At 35.2% G+C, this 18,205-nt stretch overlaps 1 protein-coding gene across 1 annotated transcript in view; it reads left to right on the top strand.

Moving 5' to 3' along the window:
- Positions 1-18,205, top strand: part of CFTR (CF transmembrane conductance regulator) — a 190,147-nt gene that overhangs the window by 108,149 nt on the left and 63,793 nt on the right. Inside the window, exons 13-18 of the mRNA XM_024757758.1 lie at positions 2,368-2,454; positions 4,262-4,988; positions 5,310-5,438; positions 13,420-13,457; positions 13,915-14,165; positions 17,636-17,715. Coding sequence (XP_024613526.1) covers positions 2,368-2,454; positions 4,262-4,988; positions 5,310-5,438; positions 13,420-13,457; positions 13,915-14,165; positions 17,636-17,715 — 1,312 coding nt within the window. The remainder of the gene's footprint in view (positions 1-2,367; positions 2,455-4,261; positions 4,989-5,309; positions 5,439-13,419; positions 13,458-13,914; positions 14,166-17,635; positions 17,716-18,205) is intronic.

Below are 18,205 nucleotides of genomic sequence, written 5' to 3'. Positions count from 1 at the left end.
TAGTTAATGATATAGTGTTCATGTCTGATAAAGCTGATGGCTTTTTAAAAATGCATACCCTTATGTTGGTGTGTGTGTTTGTTTGCCTGATGATATGATTTACTGCAAATGGAAAACCCGGGCACTCTGCCTAGCCCAGGAAAGAGAAGATGTAAATTTTTATTTAGTCCTTCATACAGTTCCTTGCTCACCCCATCCCAAAATGTACACACCTGCTCTAGGCTTCTGTTTATGCTACTTGGTTTAGATAAACATAAATTTTCAAAGTTTTCAACATAACTAATTAATCTCATGACAGAGATAGCAGGGCAAATGATGTCTCTTAGCTTAAAGTCTGTAATCTTTAAAGAAAAATAAATAGGACAAGCACATCTAATATAGTGGGGGCTATGGTGATCCCTTGGTGGAGACATTCTTGGCCTAAGCATTTTAAAGTGTTAAAGAGAAGTATATATATATATATATATATATATATATATATATATATGTATAGTTAATTTGTGTCAAGAAGAAACCTTTGCGGTTAAATTGTAACTCTCAGTTTAAAAAATTATTGGTGATGTGGTGTGGCAAATGTTACTCCAGTTTATTTGAACAAGATTCTTCTTACTGTGTTGCCGAAGTTGTTAGCAAGAAATCACCTTGACTTATTGATATTTTGGCTTCTTTCCCTTACTTTCTTGTGCTTTCAAAAGCTGGGACAGGAAACTAACTCACTGAACACCTACAGTTGCCTAGTACTATTCTGGGTTGGGTGTGCATGAGTACGTGTGTAATTTTACTTAATCCCCATATCACTCTGCCAAAAAAGTATTGTTCTCCCCAACTTATAGAAGAGATAATGAGATAAATGAGGAGGTTAGATCTTAACTTGCCAAAATCCACACTGGGAAATTCTAGGGTTACAATTTGAACCAGGTCGTCTTGACTCTACGTTAAACCACACCTTGATCTTGGGATTACAATGTCAAGTAATAAATCAATAGATATGGATAATTCACAGACAAAATAATATTTTCTAAATAACTGAAAGTTGATTAATCTGTGAGCCAAAGTAAGACTTGTCTTAAACATTTCATTTCAAATTTAGGTAGGATATGCTCTATGGCTTCAGGCATTCAGAATAGAATTGAGTTTGTATTTACCAGTTGAAGATGCAGTTTTATTATAAAATGCACACAGTTTGAGGCATTAAAGAAAATAATTGTTTATTGCTATTCTGATCTGAATGTGTCATGTGTTGTCCATTTGGGGATGATGAATATGTTATTTCTGATCTCTTGAGAAACTGTGGTCATAGATGTGTAGATAGAGAGAAGAGCTGAGTAAGGGAAGAAAGCCCTCGAGGGTACATTTAGATGGGGGACTTGTATCTAGTTCTTATGTGTTATCTTCAAAAATAAGTTACACTGCAAAGGTTCTTCTAGATTTTACTTTGACTTTTTGTCATTTCTGTTTTTTGATTATTATTTATTATTACTTGTTTTAGTTACCTGCTGACTAAACACAGTTTCCTTTTTTACAGAATTATACATAAACACTGAATGCTATGTGACTGGCACAGGTATAGGGTACTAACAACCACAGCTGAAAAAATTTAAATATTATGAAGAAATTGCCTCACTTCCGTTCATATGGGACCATATCTTCATCTTATTACTGTCCTAAGATCAACTTAATGAAGATTTTACTTGCTCATAAAATTTTATTTTTTAACTTAGAAAATAGTAAAATTTTCTAAAATTTTATAATATAAAATAATATGGGTATACATTTTCATTGCAAATTTTTCATCCTTCACTTGTGTGGCATTTTTATGAGTATGGTCCAGAAACTAAGACTATAAGGAGCAAAGAGCAATGTCAATCATACAGCCGTAACAACACTGCTATCAATTTGTTGGTAACAGTCAACACTGAAAAAATATTTAAAAAATAATTTCACATAAGTGCTGCAATTTAATTGCTGTCTCTGACATTTTACAGGTTTGAAACAGTCTATTCTTCTTTGTTTCCCACCAAAATGCAAGACCTTTGAGGGCAGAACTTGTGTAATTTTTACGATTGTATTCCCAGCGTGTGGCATAGTGCTTGGCTGTAAATAGATACAACTGTTAAAAGGTTTTCTTTTTCTTTTTTGAGGTAATATTTAAAATTGTATGTATGGTGTGATTCAGTTTGTTACTTTTGTAACTTCAAGTGTATGTCACTTATATTTAGCAAAACCACTTCAGCAGTTTTTGGAGTATTGTGAAAAGCCATAAAAATCACATATGACTTATCTTTTTGTTCTTCACTTAAAATAATCCATACCAAAAGACATGGGAAATATTGAAGGAATCTAATTTCATTTCCATTTTCTTTTTAGAGCAGTATACAGAGATGCTGATTTGTACCTATTAGACTCTCCCTTTGGATACCTAGATGTGTTAACAGAGAAAGAAATATTTGAAAGGTATGTTCTTTGAATAACTTATCCATGCTAAAAGACAAGAAGGAACAACTATACCACCACAGGCTGCATATTACTGCTTGAGAAATATGTCTACCATTGTGACTCAGAACGGCAGAATGTAATGTAGCCACTTACTCAAATCTGATCTTCCCTCTACGGTCAACATTAAAGATCACGTCCACTTTTCTGTCCACCTTATGCTGAACCAATTTTTCCCATTATTACTTTAACAATCACTAATTAGGTAGGTTTTTATAGTATTATTGTCTTGTGACATAGCTTATATTATTTTAATTGATTATTATACTTAAACTTTTTATTCACTTTTTTCGTGTTAGTATTTTATTTTATCTCCTCCTTAGGTAGTAAACTTCTTAAGGAACCAAAGAAACTGCAGGTTTTAATGTTTTAATATAGGTGAATGCTCAGACTATTCTTCTACCTCAATACCTCCTTCAGAACCTTCTCCTCAGTCACGCAAAGCTCAGGGTATACATTTCATTGGAGCTCCCATTAGGGCTCAACGTATGTGAAGTTCCTACCAGGAACAGTTAGTTATATAACTTGATTTTAAGGTTTCAAAATGATTTCATAGACTATAAAGTAGTTTATTAAGAGAATTATCATGATTCATTTTAATCAATAAGGATGTAGATTGTGTGTGTATAAAGCGGCCATATTTTTCCTAGAAGCACCTTTCCTAGAATTTAGCAAAATTTAATACCTATGATACTATTTTTATAATCCTGTAACTATAAGTACCTTCTTACCAATATAAACTTTGCTAGTTATGTTAGTATGTTAGAGTATAGACTAGAATGATGCCTCTTTCTATCAATATATAATATAAAATGTTTTAATGCCAAAAAGAAATTGGTTTCAGATGGTTCTAGTCAGGATTTACTTCTAGACTTAGAGGGAAGTTTTGTTGGAGGACAGTCAAATGTATTATCCAATTCTCAGGTTTGTTATTGTGTTTTTTGTTTTTTGTGTTTTTTTTTTGTGGTACGCGGGCCTCTCACTGTTGTGGCCTCTCCCATTGCGGAGCACAGGCTCCGGATGCGCAGGCTCAGCGACCACGGCTCACGGGCCCAGCCTCTCCGCAGCATGTGGGATCTTCCCAGACCGGGGCACGAACCCGCGTCCCCTGCATCGGTCAGTGGCCATGGCTCACGGGCCCAGCCGCTCCGCGGCATGTGGGATCTTCCCAGACCAGGGAACGAACCTGTGTCCCCTGCATTGGCAGGCGGACTCTCAACCACTGCGCCACCAGGGAAGCCCTGTTGTTGTGTTTTTAACAAATAAAATTAGTCTTAATATAAGCTCTTGAGGACAAAATTGGTGGTCAACTTAAAATATAAAAGGAAATGAGTAGAAAGTTTAAAGAACAAGAAAGCTCTGACATTTTAGAAGACATGTAGAAATATAAACCCTAAGGAATCTTAAAGGTCATCTAACGATTCCCTTATTTTCTAGATGAATCAGCCATGACCCAGAGGGTAACCAGTTCATTCAAAGTCAAATGTTTATTTAATATCAGATATTTAATTTCATTCTAGTCTGTTAACACTCAACTTTATAATGTAGCATACTATAATAATTCAGTAATACAGTATTTCATGTCATAATAATTCAAGAGTGCAAATTAGTTACTATTGAATATTTACTTATTTTAAGTATAATAATAACATTGTATGGTAGAGGTTTTATACAAGAATAGGTTAATAAAATGTTAAGATGCAATATATATACTATTGTAATAAATTGTTTATTAAATTAATATTTATATATTTTTATATTCTTAAAGCTGTGTCTGTAAATTGATGGCTAACAAAACTAGGATTTTGGTCACTTCTAAAATGGAACATTTAAAGAAAGCTGACAAAATATTAATTTTACATGAAGGTAGCAGCTATTTTTATGGGACATTTTCTGAATTACAAAATCAACGGCCCGACTTCAGCTCAAAGCTCATGGGATATGACACTTTTGACCAGTTTACTGCAGAACGAAGAAATTCAATCATAACTGAGACTTTACGGCGTTTCTCACTAGAAGGAGATACTTCTGTGTCCTGGAATGAAACGAAAAAGCAATCTTTTAAACAGACTGGAGAGTTTGGTGAAAAGAGGAAGAACTCCATTCTCAATTCAATCAGCTCTATGAGGAAATTTTCATTTGTACAGAAGACTCCATTACAAATGAATGGCATCGAAGACGATTCTGTTGAGCCTTTAGAGAGAAGACTATCCTTAGTTTCCGGTTCTGAACTGGGAGAGGCTATCCTGCCTCGGAGCAACATGATCGATGCTGGTCCCACATTTCAGAGACGAAGGAGGCAGTCAGTCCTGAACCTTATGACCTGCTCCTCGGTGAACCAAGGTCAAAGCATTCACCGAAAGACAGCGACATCTACACGAAAAATGTCACTGGCCCCTCAGGCGAACTTAACTGAAATAGATATATATTCAAGACGGTTATCTCAAGATACTGGCTTGGAAATAAGTGAAGAAATTAATGAAGAAGATTTAAGGGTGTGTATAAGTAATCAGTGTGGTGTTTCCGTGTTTTCCTTTCTTTTTTTTTCTTTTGGCTACAAAGAGTGGGATGTAATACATACTATGTAGCAAAACTTGTCACTCCACAGCCAATATAATGTCCACTTGTTGCTCCAGTGGACATTATATTGGCTGTGGAGTGACATCACATGTGTCATTCATAATGGTTTATATTTGTTGAAATTCACTTAGTTTCAAATAGTAATATTCCTTTATTTCCACACATTCAAAATAAAACCACAGTGCTGGTGTGAACCTGTATTGTCACATTGTAATAACTATGATTCTTTGTTTCAGGAGTGCTTTTTTGATGATGTGGAGAACATACCAGCAGTGACTACATGGAACACATACCTTCGATATATTACTGTCCGCAAGAGCTTAATTTTTGTGCTAATTTGGTGCTTGGTCATTTTTCTGGCTGAGGTAAGAATTTTCTGTTATTAAATATTAATGTGATTTAAAGTTAAATTAGGAATAGTTTGGAAGGATATATATATATACATGTATAAATGTATATGTATGCATAAATATAAGTGTATGTGTATATATGAAATTTTATATCATATAATGATATGTATAGTTCTTCTATTGATATTTTATTACTTCATACATAGCATACAAAATACACTTAAGCACATATCTTCTATATGCAGAGTTTTTGAGACATTCAAAACCTCAAAGTAGAATGTCTTTATATGAATTGAATTTAAACAATGAAAATTATTCTGTACTAAATATTAAATTCATTTGACTCTAGATATTGCATTATTAAATATGCCAGTGATGAATCCCACCTTTAAAAGACTATTTCCTCCCAAAATAAAATAAATATATATTAGTAGCTTAGAAATCATTTTAAATAAGCCTTTCAGAGATTCAAATCACCCATTTGCTTACAGAATTCTTTTGTCTTCAATGTCACCATCATGGTCTCTTTACCATGCTGCTCTCCTTCACATCACCAGGTTAAAATAAAAGAGGAGGGCAGTAGGTCACAGGTTCAGTTCTGCATTAAGGTAAGAGGTTTCTGAAGCTGGTTGGTGAGTGAGGTTATTCTCTAGATCAGGAGCAGCCACTTAAATGAGAAAAGAGGCTTGGCAGAGGATGTCTAGTGGTGAAGTGGCTTTGAGGCTGGATGGAGAATATTTGCCCTCCAATTGTCGAACGGGGGCAGTCGTAACTCAACACCAGCCAAGGACTTCCCATGAGGGGTTTTGGGATCAGTTTCACTAAACCTTCTTATTTTTCAACATAAGATGAAAATACAGATTTTTTCTGTAAAAATTTCTCATTTTTAAGTGTGAGTAGTTGGTTAAAGTAAAACAAACAAATGAACACTACGTGGGTACAAAAAAACATATCTGGATTGGATTCAGCCTGTGAATGACTACTCTAGATATTTATCTCGGAGGATACTGCTGGATGTGTCCTAATGTACAGCCTGAATCCAACATAAAGGCCCAGGCTGCCTTCAGGGGGAGAAATGACCCAGGTGAAGTACTGCCTCTCCTGAGGGTGTATAATTATATACATACCTGAAACCCAAACTTAAAACTACACCATTGTCTTATTAGGCTGCTTCTAACCTCAGTTAAGAAGTCCACATAAAATATTATCGCTCCTCCTTGACCATGTAAAGTAGTGTAAAATATTAAAGGTATGTACCAAAAGTTGTACATACCACTTCACCTATAAAGTGTTGGCTTCCATTTGATCTTTGAGTTTTGATGATATCACTTCTTTTGCTCTACTACTATTTTAAATTAATAAAACAAATGGAGGCTGAATGTGAGATGCAGTATTGCATAGTGCCACCTCTGGACTCAGACTGATCTGGCTGTGAATTCTAATTCTGTGTTTTTAACACTATGACCCTGAACAAGTTAGTTAACCTCTCTGAGCCTCAGTTTCCTCATCTATAAAATGGAGGTTGTAATAGTACCAATTTCAAAGGTCATTTTTGTGGGTTAAGAGATATCATGATTATAAAGCACTTACTGTAGGGCTTGGCATATAATGAGCAATGCTAATTGCTATTCTTACTACTATCCTTAGTGTCTATCATTATTATAAAGCTCAAGCTAGTTTGAGGTGAACAAGTCCATGACAGAGATATAGTAAAAATTTCAATAATTCCTTTTACAGTTTAACAAAACTATGGGGTTGAGTAACTCGAGACTCTCACATGAGGTAATGAAAATTACGTTGAAATGTATTTTTAATTTACCTCATTAATCTCTGCCAGTCATGCCAAATGACCAACATTAATGTGAATGAAACTCAGTCTTGTGCCACAGTTAATCTCAAACCAGCCCTTTGTCATTGTTAATGATTTGAACCTCTTCATTGAAAGATCAACATTACTTGACTGTCTTCAGTTTAGTTTTATGAGAAAAAATGGTCCTATCTGAATGTGGTGGTGATTTATGTTCACTTACAGGACCCTTGTCCCATGTAGAGCTGTAGAGCTGTAGAGCTGAACTTACGTGCCTTCCAACACAGTGTGTAGTTAATTAATTAGAGACTGAGCGTTGAGCCACTGAACATGTGTACAATATTAGCAGCTCACTTACTCAAGAAGACAGTGGTCCTTTGTCTTTAGGCTAGAAACCAAACTACAACAGAGGATGTAAATGTTGCATAACTTCCCATTATTAGTTTAGCTCTCACAATTATTGCAAAAACTTTTCTTTTTAATGGACAAAATAACCAGTAATGTCATTTTCTAGGCAAGAAATAACATAAAAAATTATGAGCCTTTTTTGGCCCAATATCCTGAAGGCATTGCCAATTGACTGGTTCTCAAAATTTTGAATAACAAAAACTTGGTGATAGTAGAAGAACAGTAATTGTTTTCATCATGTGCTCCGTTATACAGCTAAACAAATCATTCAGATGTTCACAATTCTGTCACATCGTTGAATCAAAATTTACATAATTTTACTTTTAGACTAAGCTCCTTTCTTAATACCAATGTGCCTCTTCTCATTACCATTGACATATCTCATATGTGCTTTGCATCATGGTACAAGGGCTAATCCAGGAAGATAGTTTAGGTCTTTTAAACTTTATTTAGAGCCTCATACTCAACATGATCAGAGAACCTAAAGAAAAGTTAAGATACATTTCTTCCTTTGTGGAAGTGATGCACCCATTTTTAGTTTTCATAGGGCCCACTTCAATCTAGATTTTATAATTTTATAGAGTAGGTTCAATAAACTTCCCCTTTAGAGTATGAAAGTAGTAACTTTTTTATTTCTTCAAAGTGCTAAACTTAAAAAATTAGTTTGGTCTACTCAGTTTGTTACCAATTATCATTAGAGTGTCATTTTGATAAAGGAGTCAGTCTACCTTATATTTTTGTACTGTTTTCTTTACCATGGAACAATATCTTCTGTTAAGTTCTTAGATATTAGCACCAGGGATATAGGCTTTTAAATTTCTATTATGTTGGTCTCTCTAGTGCTCTAACTTGGCAGTACAGCATTGACTAGATAGAGAAGAAACGCAAATTATACAGTAGGAGGCAGTTTCCTCCTTACTTTTACAACAACCAGAGGGTATTATTGTTGCCTGGAGTATCTAAAGATCCAGTTCAGTCCTTTTATTCCTGAGAGTTTTAAGAAAAGTGTCAGAGAACTGCTATATACTATTCCCTTATGATTTCCCTTCTGTTTGCTAATGAGGAATCACTAGGTGGCTTTACATTATTAGTATACACAATATATGCTCCCATAATACCTTAATGATAGTTATACCTTTATTGATAGTAATACTTTTAAGGCAGCATTACTTAGCAAGTGTCTATGTTTTAGGGCGTGATTTAACCTGCAAAGCATTGAAATCTGCGATTAAGTCATAACAAGGTGTCACTTTACTATTACTGCCTGTCATTCATTCAGCCACTTACTAATTCAACACCTATTTTTTTAGTTCTTTCAGTATGTCAGGCATAATTCTATATGCTGTGTGTACCATGAAGTACAAAACAGAGTGTACAGATAGAATACATTAATGTACTTATGTTAGCAGAACATTCATAATACTGTGCTCCTTGGTGAAAACTCAAAATGCCAATACTATTTTAACGGTAGTCATTTACACACAGATCTCCTTGTGTGACTTGGGAAGAGCTCTGAATTCTGCATTTGTACAGAACTTATAGAATGAATTGGTTCCGGTTCTTTATCTTTATCCTACATAACATATCATGATATGTTATGCTTTTTTAAATGTTTTCTATGTGATTAGTATATAATTTCTGTCTGTTGACATCGGTATTTTTTATTTTTAAAAAAATATTTATTATTTATTTGGTTGCGCTGGGTCTTAGTTGTGGCAGGCGAACTCTTAGATGTGGCATGCATGTGGGATCTAGTTCCTTGACCAGGGATTGAACCCAGGCCCCCCGCATTGGGAGTGCAGAGTCCCAACCATCATGCCACCAGGGAAGTCCCTGTATTTTTTATTTAAGTATACTCTTACTTATCCCTTCCTTTATTTATTAAGTACGGATTTACCAAATGCCTACTGTTTACTGGGCGTTGTTTTAGACACTAAGGCTATAATAGGAAAGAGAACAGAGGATAAATACATTTTGATGGAAATAATCACAGAGTGTAATAAGTGCCTTATTAATATAAGGCACTTATATTAGCCTTATTAATATAAGGCACTTATATTATAATAAGGGCTAATATAAAGCTGGGCAAAGGAGGGTAGACAGGGAAGGCTTCCTGATGAAATGACATTTCATTCACACCCGAAAGATAAGAAGGACTCAGACACGCAGAAACTGGGGCAAATGCAAAGGTCTTGGAAAAGTTTGGTAAATTATGGAAACTGAGAGGAGGCCAGCACAATTGGAACAGTGGGAGAGAGAAGTGAGTGGCATGTCACGTGGTGACATTGGAAAAGTAGGCCAGAAACAGGTTTGCAGAACCATTGGCTGAAGTAAAGAGTTTGGATTTTATTTTAAGTGCAACAGGAAGCCTTTGAAAGCCTTCATTCAGGGTATGATATGACTTTTTTATGCTTTAAAAAAGATTACTCTGTCTGCTATATGGAAAATGGATTGGATGGGGACACAAAGGGAGGCCAGAACATCTGTTATGACAGGAAGGGATTGCTGTTATTAACTAGGCTCAGCATCCAGAGTGTTTAGAACCTTTAAGTCATATTTAAAGGCCTCTGAAGATATTCCACAGTGAAGTATTTAGGAGTGTCTTCTTTGTAGTTTATTAAAGTTCTTCATGATAGAATATTGGACCATTATACCTCATGTGGTTGTATTCACGTTTTTGAACCTTTTCTGTACCTGGCCTTGGCAGTTTTCTTCTCTTTTCACGCCTATTTTCTTTCGTTGTGAGTATCAAACTTGTACCTAGCCAGGTTATGTCATGGTAGGGTTCCTCCTAAGTCTTGAATGTATTCTTCCTGTAGTTCTCCATCACATCTTATTTTTGAAATCATACTGTTGGTGTTTTACTATATAGATGATCAACCTTCATCTATCACGTGTCCGAAGATGTTTACTAGTTCATTTAGCAAATAAGCCTTTCAGAAAGAGGCACTTAATTTCTCTTTCCGTATGTATATGCTGTATATTCTATCCCCGACATGCCATTATTTTTTAAATAATAGAGACAAATTATCTATATAATTTAAATTGTGACCTAGCTTCTAAATACTGGCTACTTCTTTTGCATTTGGGGTCATTTGCAAAGTTTGTGAATCATCATGTTGACTGTTCAGGGATCTATCCTTAGAGGACACCATCATCAGACTCCTGATACCTAATGGGTATATAATAAATACTCTGGCTACACCCCTATCTAACTAACAGTTTTAGTCTATTCATGCACTGTTCAGTACAGTAGCCACCCACCAGCCATGTATGACCACATAAATTAAATGAACTTATTTAAAATGAAACACAATGTAAAATTCAGTTCCTCAGTCACCCACAATGGCCACATTTCAAGTGATCAAGTGCCATGTGTATTAAGTGACAATGACACTGAACAGTGCAGATATTGAACATTTCTAGTTTTGTAGAAATTTCTCTTGGACAGTGCTGATCTAGACGGGACCATTTTCTATGTGATATGGAATGATGTTTAAAACCCTGAAAGAGCTGAAAATAATGACCTTTTTGCTTTTCCTCTAATCTTTCAGTACTGTCACTCTATCACAAACTGTATGAACTTTATAACCGCAAACTTTTTTTTTTTAAAGAAGATGTTGGGGGTAGGAGTTTATTAATTAATTTATTTATTTTTGCTGTGTTGGGTTTTGGTTTCTGTGCAAGGGCTTTCTCTAGTTGTGGCAAGCGGGGTCCACTCTTCATCGCGGTGCGCGGGCCTCTCACTATCGTGGACTCTCTTGTTACGGAGCACAGGCTCCAGATTTGCAGGCTCAGTAGTTGTGGCTCACGGGCCTAGTTGCTCCGCGGGATGTGGGATCCTCCCAGACCAGGGCTTGAGCCCATGTCCCCTGCATTAGCAGGCAGATTCTCAACCACTGCGCCACCAGGGAAGCCCAACCTCAAACATTTTGGAAATTAAATGTTAGAACTTGCTTGCTTAATTGTTTCTATATGCCCCAGACATTTTCATTAAAGTCATTATGTCAAGTCCTTGGAAATGTTTTTGTTCCAGTCAATAAAAGTAGTTTGGGTTGGTGGTTCCACAGGTGGTCTCTTCCGCAAGTGGTCTCTATTCACAAGAGCCAAGAAATAACTTTATATTACACTGATTAGACCAGTGTCTTTGAACAACTGCTTTGGTTATTGTAAATATTATAAAATATTTATTTCTGGGATTTACTCACATTCAGAGAAGGTTGGAATGCCAACATTATTGACACTTCTTTCACTGGAACAAAGAGGGACTATAATAGCCAAAGAGTCCCTCACAAATAAACCCTTATCTAGGTTCTTGAATAATTTGATTAGTCTTAGGAAATAGGAAGACATTTGTACTGGAACAAAGACTTTTGAAATAGCTAGATTATTGCTGTGTTTCTTGTCATTTTGAACTCACTTGAATTTCAAGGAAACAAAGGTGGTTTTTCTTTGTATTAATATGGTTCATGGAGGCTATGTGTATAATGAAAAAAAGTAGGAAAGTGAGAATGATGCTATTAGATTTTTCATTATTATACTCCTATCTGATATGCAAATTTACCAAAAATTATATACTGTTTAAAGTATATAACTTCATAATGTAATTTCTTAATGCTAATTATTCTCCATAATTTTTATATGGTACTGTTAAATACTTAAGATAAATTGATTATGAAATAAGAGATAGATTTCTTATACCAAGCGTATTTGTTTCTCCCCTATTTATTTTTACTCTGTGTTCATTTTCAAATTATTTTACTTACAATTTCTCCTTTTTTTCTATTTGATTCTTTGTTAAAGTTATTATCAGGCTAATTGTATAATTTCAGTCTTACAATTGTGTAAATATTTCTGGTGTTATAACTGTGTTGGTATCATCACGTGATTGTTTTCCCACAGCATTTAGGAGACTGCAATGCCAAATTGAAATAGAACAGAGTACAGATCATTTAAATAACACAGAAACGAAAAACTAAAATCATGGTTGTTAAGCATTTTTCTTTTTTGGTTTAGTTATGGGATAGAACATTTGTTCTTCAACCAAAAGTTTCCACCTTGAGAAAGCCCAAATAGTGCCAATAGTGTATGTTTTAACCTGAATGCACCTTATCTTTATTTAAAAAACATGAATTTATTTATTCATTTATTTTGAATTTTATTTTATTTATTTATTTTGTATACAGCAAGTTCTTATTAGTTATCTGTTTTATACATATTAGTGTATATCTGTCAATCCCAATCTCCCAATTCATCCCACCACCAACCCCCCAAAAAAACATGAATTTTTACACTTTTGAGATTTTAACTGGTTTTCATGAATAGATATCTCATCTTTTCCAGTAATTAATTGGTCTTATAGTTATGCCCCTCATAATCATTGTATGACAAATGAAATTATTTATAGCCACCAACCAGATAAATTATCTGCCAGCAGGCTGAGAGTAATCTCTTCATAAGAAACAAACTTTATTACTTAAAGTGTTTAACTGCAATATTAGCTCTCCTGTGAGGTTCAATGAACAGTTCCTGTTGAATGAAGGAGAGAAATGGAAAAGTATTTTATTCAGTGAAATTGGAATTCCATTAACTTAACATGTTCTCACCTCAAATAGTGGTTCTTAGAGCAATTATTGCAGCTGCTGGACCCAGGAAAGTAAAGCAAAGGAAAATGAAATTGTGTATATTTCAATGTTAGTCATGGTGGAATTAGAAGTGGGTGTGGGAAAAATAGGAGAAGATGCTGGAAAAAAAAATCAAGTGTGTATTGTTCCATTCCAGGTGGCTGCTTCTTTGGTTGTGTTGTGGCTGCTTCCAAAGTGAGTATTCCATGTCCTATTGTGGATTGTATTTTGTTTCTATTGATTATTTGGGTCTTATTAATTATTGTAATATGCGCTCTGCTTCATTTCCCCACAGTACTGTAGTGGAAAATTGAGTTCTTTTGTTTAAAATTGTGAGCATGTGCAGTTCCTGCAGCTCTTTACCAATTTTTAAAGGATTTAGTTGTGCTTAGTTTCCATAAAATGCAATAACAATATTTAAAACGACCTTGCACACTTAGTATTTTCTCTGAGTATTTGAAATTTTATCTATTTCAATGGTTAAAAACTTAATCTACTTTCTTGCAATAGTACGTTCTTCAGATTAAAGGCATAAGCTCTGCTAATGAAATATGTTGTGTTTCTTTAGACTCAAATTCAGCATCATTTACATGTATTGGAAATTCAATGGGAAAGTTTGGTTGCCTGATAGCAATTTCCTTTTGCTTTACAGAACACTTCCTCAAGACAAAGGGAATAGTACTAAGAGTGCAAATAACAGTTATGCAGTGATCATCACCAGCACCAGCTCGTATTATGTTTTTTACATTTATGTGGGAGTAGCTGACACTTTGCTTGCTCTGGGACTCTTCAGAGGTTTACCACTGGTGCATACTCTAATCAGAGTGTCAAAAATACTACACCACAAAATGTTACAGTCTGTTCTTCAAGCCCCTATGTCAACCCTCAACACGTTGAAAGCAGGTACTTGACTAGGTGTACAAAATGAAGCTACTGCACCTCCACAAACAGGGCCTGTGAGTTGGTTGGTTTTCTAGTAGTAGCACTGGGTTTTGCATGCAGGCATCTACCCTTTGTTGAGCTTCCTTATGACTGGCATGTACCTGTCTCAGGTATTATAGGCTCTCAGATACGGTCACTCCTCATATTTCTGTATCAGTTAATTAGAGTAGCTCAGTTTGTTAGGACATGACGCTGATGGGACTGTAGCAGCAGAAGCAGGCCCTTCTGAGTCAGCTGTCCTTCTCTATTCAGATATTTGATCTAGCCAGCTTCTAAGCATCTTGCTGCCAATGTATATTGTTGTTTAAAAGAGGAGAAGATTTGAAGTGACCAAAAAAAATTCTAAGATTCTTTTACTAATAAAGTGTTTTGATGAGGTAGAGTAATCTAGTTTCATGTAACTGTTCAAAGATGATCCCATAAATTCATTCAGGGTTGTTTTAAATGGGTTGGGTGGATCCCAAATGTATTTTTAAAGTATTTTTGACACTATCATAGAGGTTAGTAAAAGAGTACAAGCTGTCAGTTATAAGATGAGTACGGTCTGAAGATCTAATGTATAATGTGGTGACTATAATTAATAACACTGTCCTGTATTGTTGAAATTTGCTAAGAGAATAAAACTGAAATGTTCTCTCACACACGCACAAAGGTAACTATGAAAGGGGATGAATGTGTTAACGAACTCAGTGAGAGGAATCCTTTCCCAACGTATACGTATATTAAATCATCACATTGTATACTTTAAATATCTTACAATTTTTTGTCAATTATACCTCAACAAAAATAATTAAGGCCACAGAAAGTAAGAGTAGTGAAATAAAGGGACCAAAGATTTTAAAAACTAAGGACAATAAGGTACTTTGGAAGTAATCAATTTTATTGATTCCCCTTTAGACAAATTCACATTTAAAGAATCTGAGGTTAATAAGGAATCTCCCAAGTTTTATTCTTACAGAAATCTGTTGAACACTTACTTTCTATGGCACTAAGCCAGGGACTGGTATGAAAAGATGAATAAGGCACAGTTCTTGCCCTGGAAGAATCCAGACAAGGGAGAGGAGGTAGACACAGGAACACTTGATTATAAAGGAAAGAATAAATTCCAAGACTGAGATTTTTAGAGTGATATGTATCTAAAAATCTCAAGATAAGAATTGTCCATCATTTTTTTCTGGGTAAAACATTTCAGTGTTCGTATTCAAGAAGATCTTCCTTACATTTATTCTTTTAAGCCCTTGTGTATCACTAAAGCCTTGCCTCATTTGGATATACTCATCACCACACTTCTGTTTTAGAGCTAAGAAATTTTAGACCTAGAAGAGAATGCCCAATTACCTTGATTCAATGATTTCATTTTTTTAAATGGGAAAACTGAGATCCAGAGAAGGTAGGGGATTTGCCCAGGATTCTAGCAGTGAGAAATGGGCATGAGATATAATGAAAGGAGCATGGGAATTGTTTGAGGTCTGGCTTGTCCTCATCAGAGTGATGATCATGGGCAAGTTAATCTTCTGAGACTTTGCATCCACATCTGTAAAATGAGGAAAGGAATAATTATCTCAGAGGATCATTGTGAGAATGAAAAAAAGTCATCATCTACTAGCCTGTTACATAGCCAACATGAAATAAATGCCGGTTCCCCACTGTTGTTCCCTTTCTATTGTTTCCCATTTGAAATATACTAAGCACTAGAATGATGTATGTATATATATTTTTTTTACCAAAGCAACTTTCATTTTCTACACAGAATAAATACCATACGCTACTTTTTTTTCAATTTTTGATTCATTTATGAAAAGATATACAAATATGTTTAATTAAATATGCTAAATAAAATATCATTAGTAAGGGCAAGGAGATAGTGACAAATAAGAAAATAAATGAATTCTTCCTACATAAGGCTTTTTGCCGAGGGCTCAGAGTGATACAAAATAAATGTGACATGGTCCAATGACCTCTAGAAATTTACAGTCTAGAAAAAAGAGATGACATGTATACAAGCGACTGTACAACATGGATATAATTATTACAACACAGAAGTGCTGTAAAGATGTATTAAAGGTATTCAGTGTGTCCAGAGGAAGAAGGGATTAATTTGAGCTGGTGCAAAAATTGATGCTTCCTTGCAGGAGAGGCATTTGAGTTGGGCCAGGAAGGAGACATAGATTTTAACATGTAGACATGAGAGGAAAGGGCTTTCAGGCAGAGGAGCTACATGGAAAAGGCAAGGAGGTAGGAGAGTATAAGGTGTATTTAAACAATAAGCCAGTTTGAAACAATGTTTGAGAAGAGGAAGCTTGTACCTAGGGTAGTTTAAGGCCAAATCATGGAAGGTATTAAATATTAAACTAAGAATTTTAGACTTTATCCTGCAGTAAATGGGGGAGTGAATGATAAGATTCAATATCACTTTGTTTGTACAGTAATATGTTATAATTATAGGTTTAACTCACCCCTAGACAACGTATTCCTCAAGGGCAAGGAGCAAGGCTTATTCACCTCTGTTATCTCAGTGCCTAGCATTGTGCCTGCCACCTAGCACTCCATGTGTAACTTTTCTTCACTGAAGGAAAAAATGATCAGACTTACAAATGTGAGTCTGTTAATTTAGAAGACAGGCTGAAGCTTAGATTGCCAGTGAAGAGGGTAGAAAAGGAGGACATGGCAAAGGAGGTCCACATGGTGGGCAGGAAGGGGTTGAGAGCAGCCACGGGTTCTGCTGAGGTATGTTTTAGAAAGGTGTGGAGATAGCTAGGGGGAAGCAGCCGCAAGGCACAGGGATATTAGCTCGGGGCTTTGTGACAGCCTGGAGGGGTGGGATGGGGAGAGTGGGAGGGAGGGAGACGCAAGAGGGAAGACATATGGGGACATATGTATATGTATAGCTGATTCACTTTGTTATAAAGCAGAAACTAACACACCATTGTAAAGCAATTATACCCCAATAAAGATGTCTAAAAAAAAGAAAGGTGTGGAAGTTGAAGGATAGGGAGGCTCTATATTACAAAATACAGATATAAGGGAATGATGAGAGCATATCCAGAAAATTATTACTAAACTCAGGCTTGTAAACGGGAGACTGTAGTAGTAGGATGGGTGCCTATTCCTGACATAATTTGTGATAGGGCTCTATTAAAGACCTTGGTTTTTGCCTGAATCTTATAGCAATCTGTATTTTATAAAAGTTTAAAAGTAGGAGACAATAAGTTGAATACAGAGTTATTTAGAATCTTTGTACAACTTAGAATCCTCGTACTAACATTGTCTACGTCATTATATATATATATGTATATATATATATGATTATGTACTCATTTGTATTTGAGTTCTGAAGGCTTCTGCTGTGATCCAAAGTTATCAAATCCATGAAATATTGATATGTATTTTTAAGATTACTAGTTTCTGAAGAATTTTTCTTCACATTATAGGTGGGATTCTTAATAGATTCTCCAAAGATATAGCAGTTTTGGATGATCTTCTGCCTCTTACCATATTTGACTTCATTCAGGTTTGTAAAAATAAGTACTATTAAGTGACTTTGCTTTGTTGCACTTTTTAAAACTAATTAGAAAATGTAGTAAATTAGTTCTTGCTTACTTTTCATCCGATTAAGAGTTGAAGCCTGTATATTTATAAATCTTTTCAATATTAAAAAAAAATCTTCAAAATAGTCATAAATTTAGTAAATTCAGTAGTAAGTCAGAACTGTTTACCTGACCAAAACCTAAGGCAATTCCTCATTTAGATATAATAGCTGTCTACTTGGGAGTGATTTAAGATGTATAGCAGACCGCTTTCCCCCAAATCACTGCCCATGAAGTGTGAGATTTTTGACATTGGCATCATTATTTGAGAGAAGTCACCTACCTCCAGAGGGCCCGTGTTAAAATGTAGGTCAGTCAGTTTCCTGGTGGACTACAGTTTCAACCAGTCTCATCCATGAACACTTTGGCAAAGAGTAGCTAGTTAGCAATCTCACAGTAAGAACCATAATGCAG

This window comes from Neophocaena asiaeorientalis, unplaced genomic scaffold (genome assembly GCF_003031525.2).
Source record: "Neophocaena asiaeorientalis asiaeorientalis breed wild unplaced genomic scaffold, Neophocaena_asiaeorientalis_V1.1 scaffold116, whole genome shotgun sequence".
NCBI classification, from domain to species: domain Eukaryota; kingdom Metazoa; phylum Chordata; class Mammalia; order Artiodactyla; family Phocoenidae; genus Neophocaena; species Neophocaena asiaeorientalis.
Note: the sequence above shows the minus strand (reverse complement) of the source record. Positions and strands in the feature narration are given on the sequence as shown.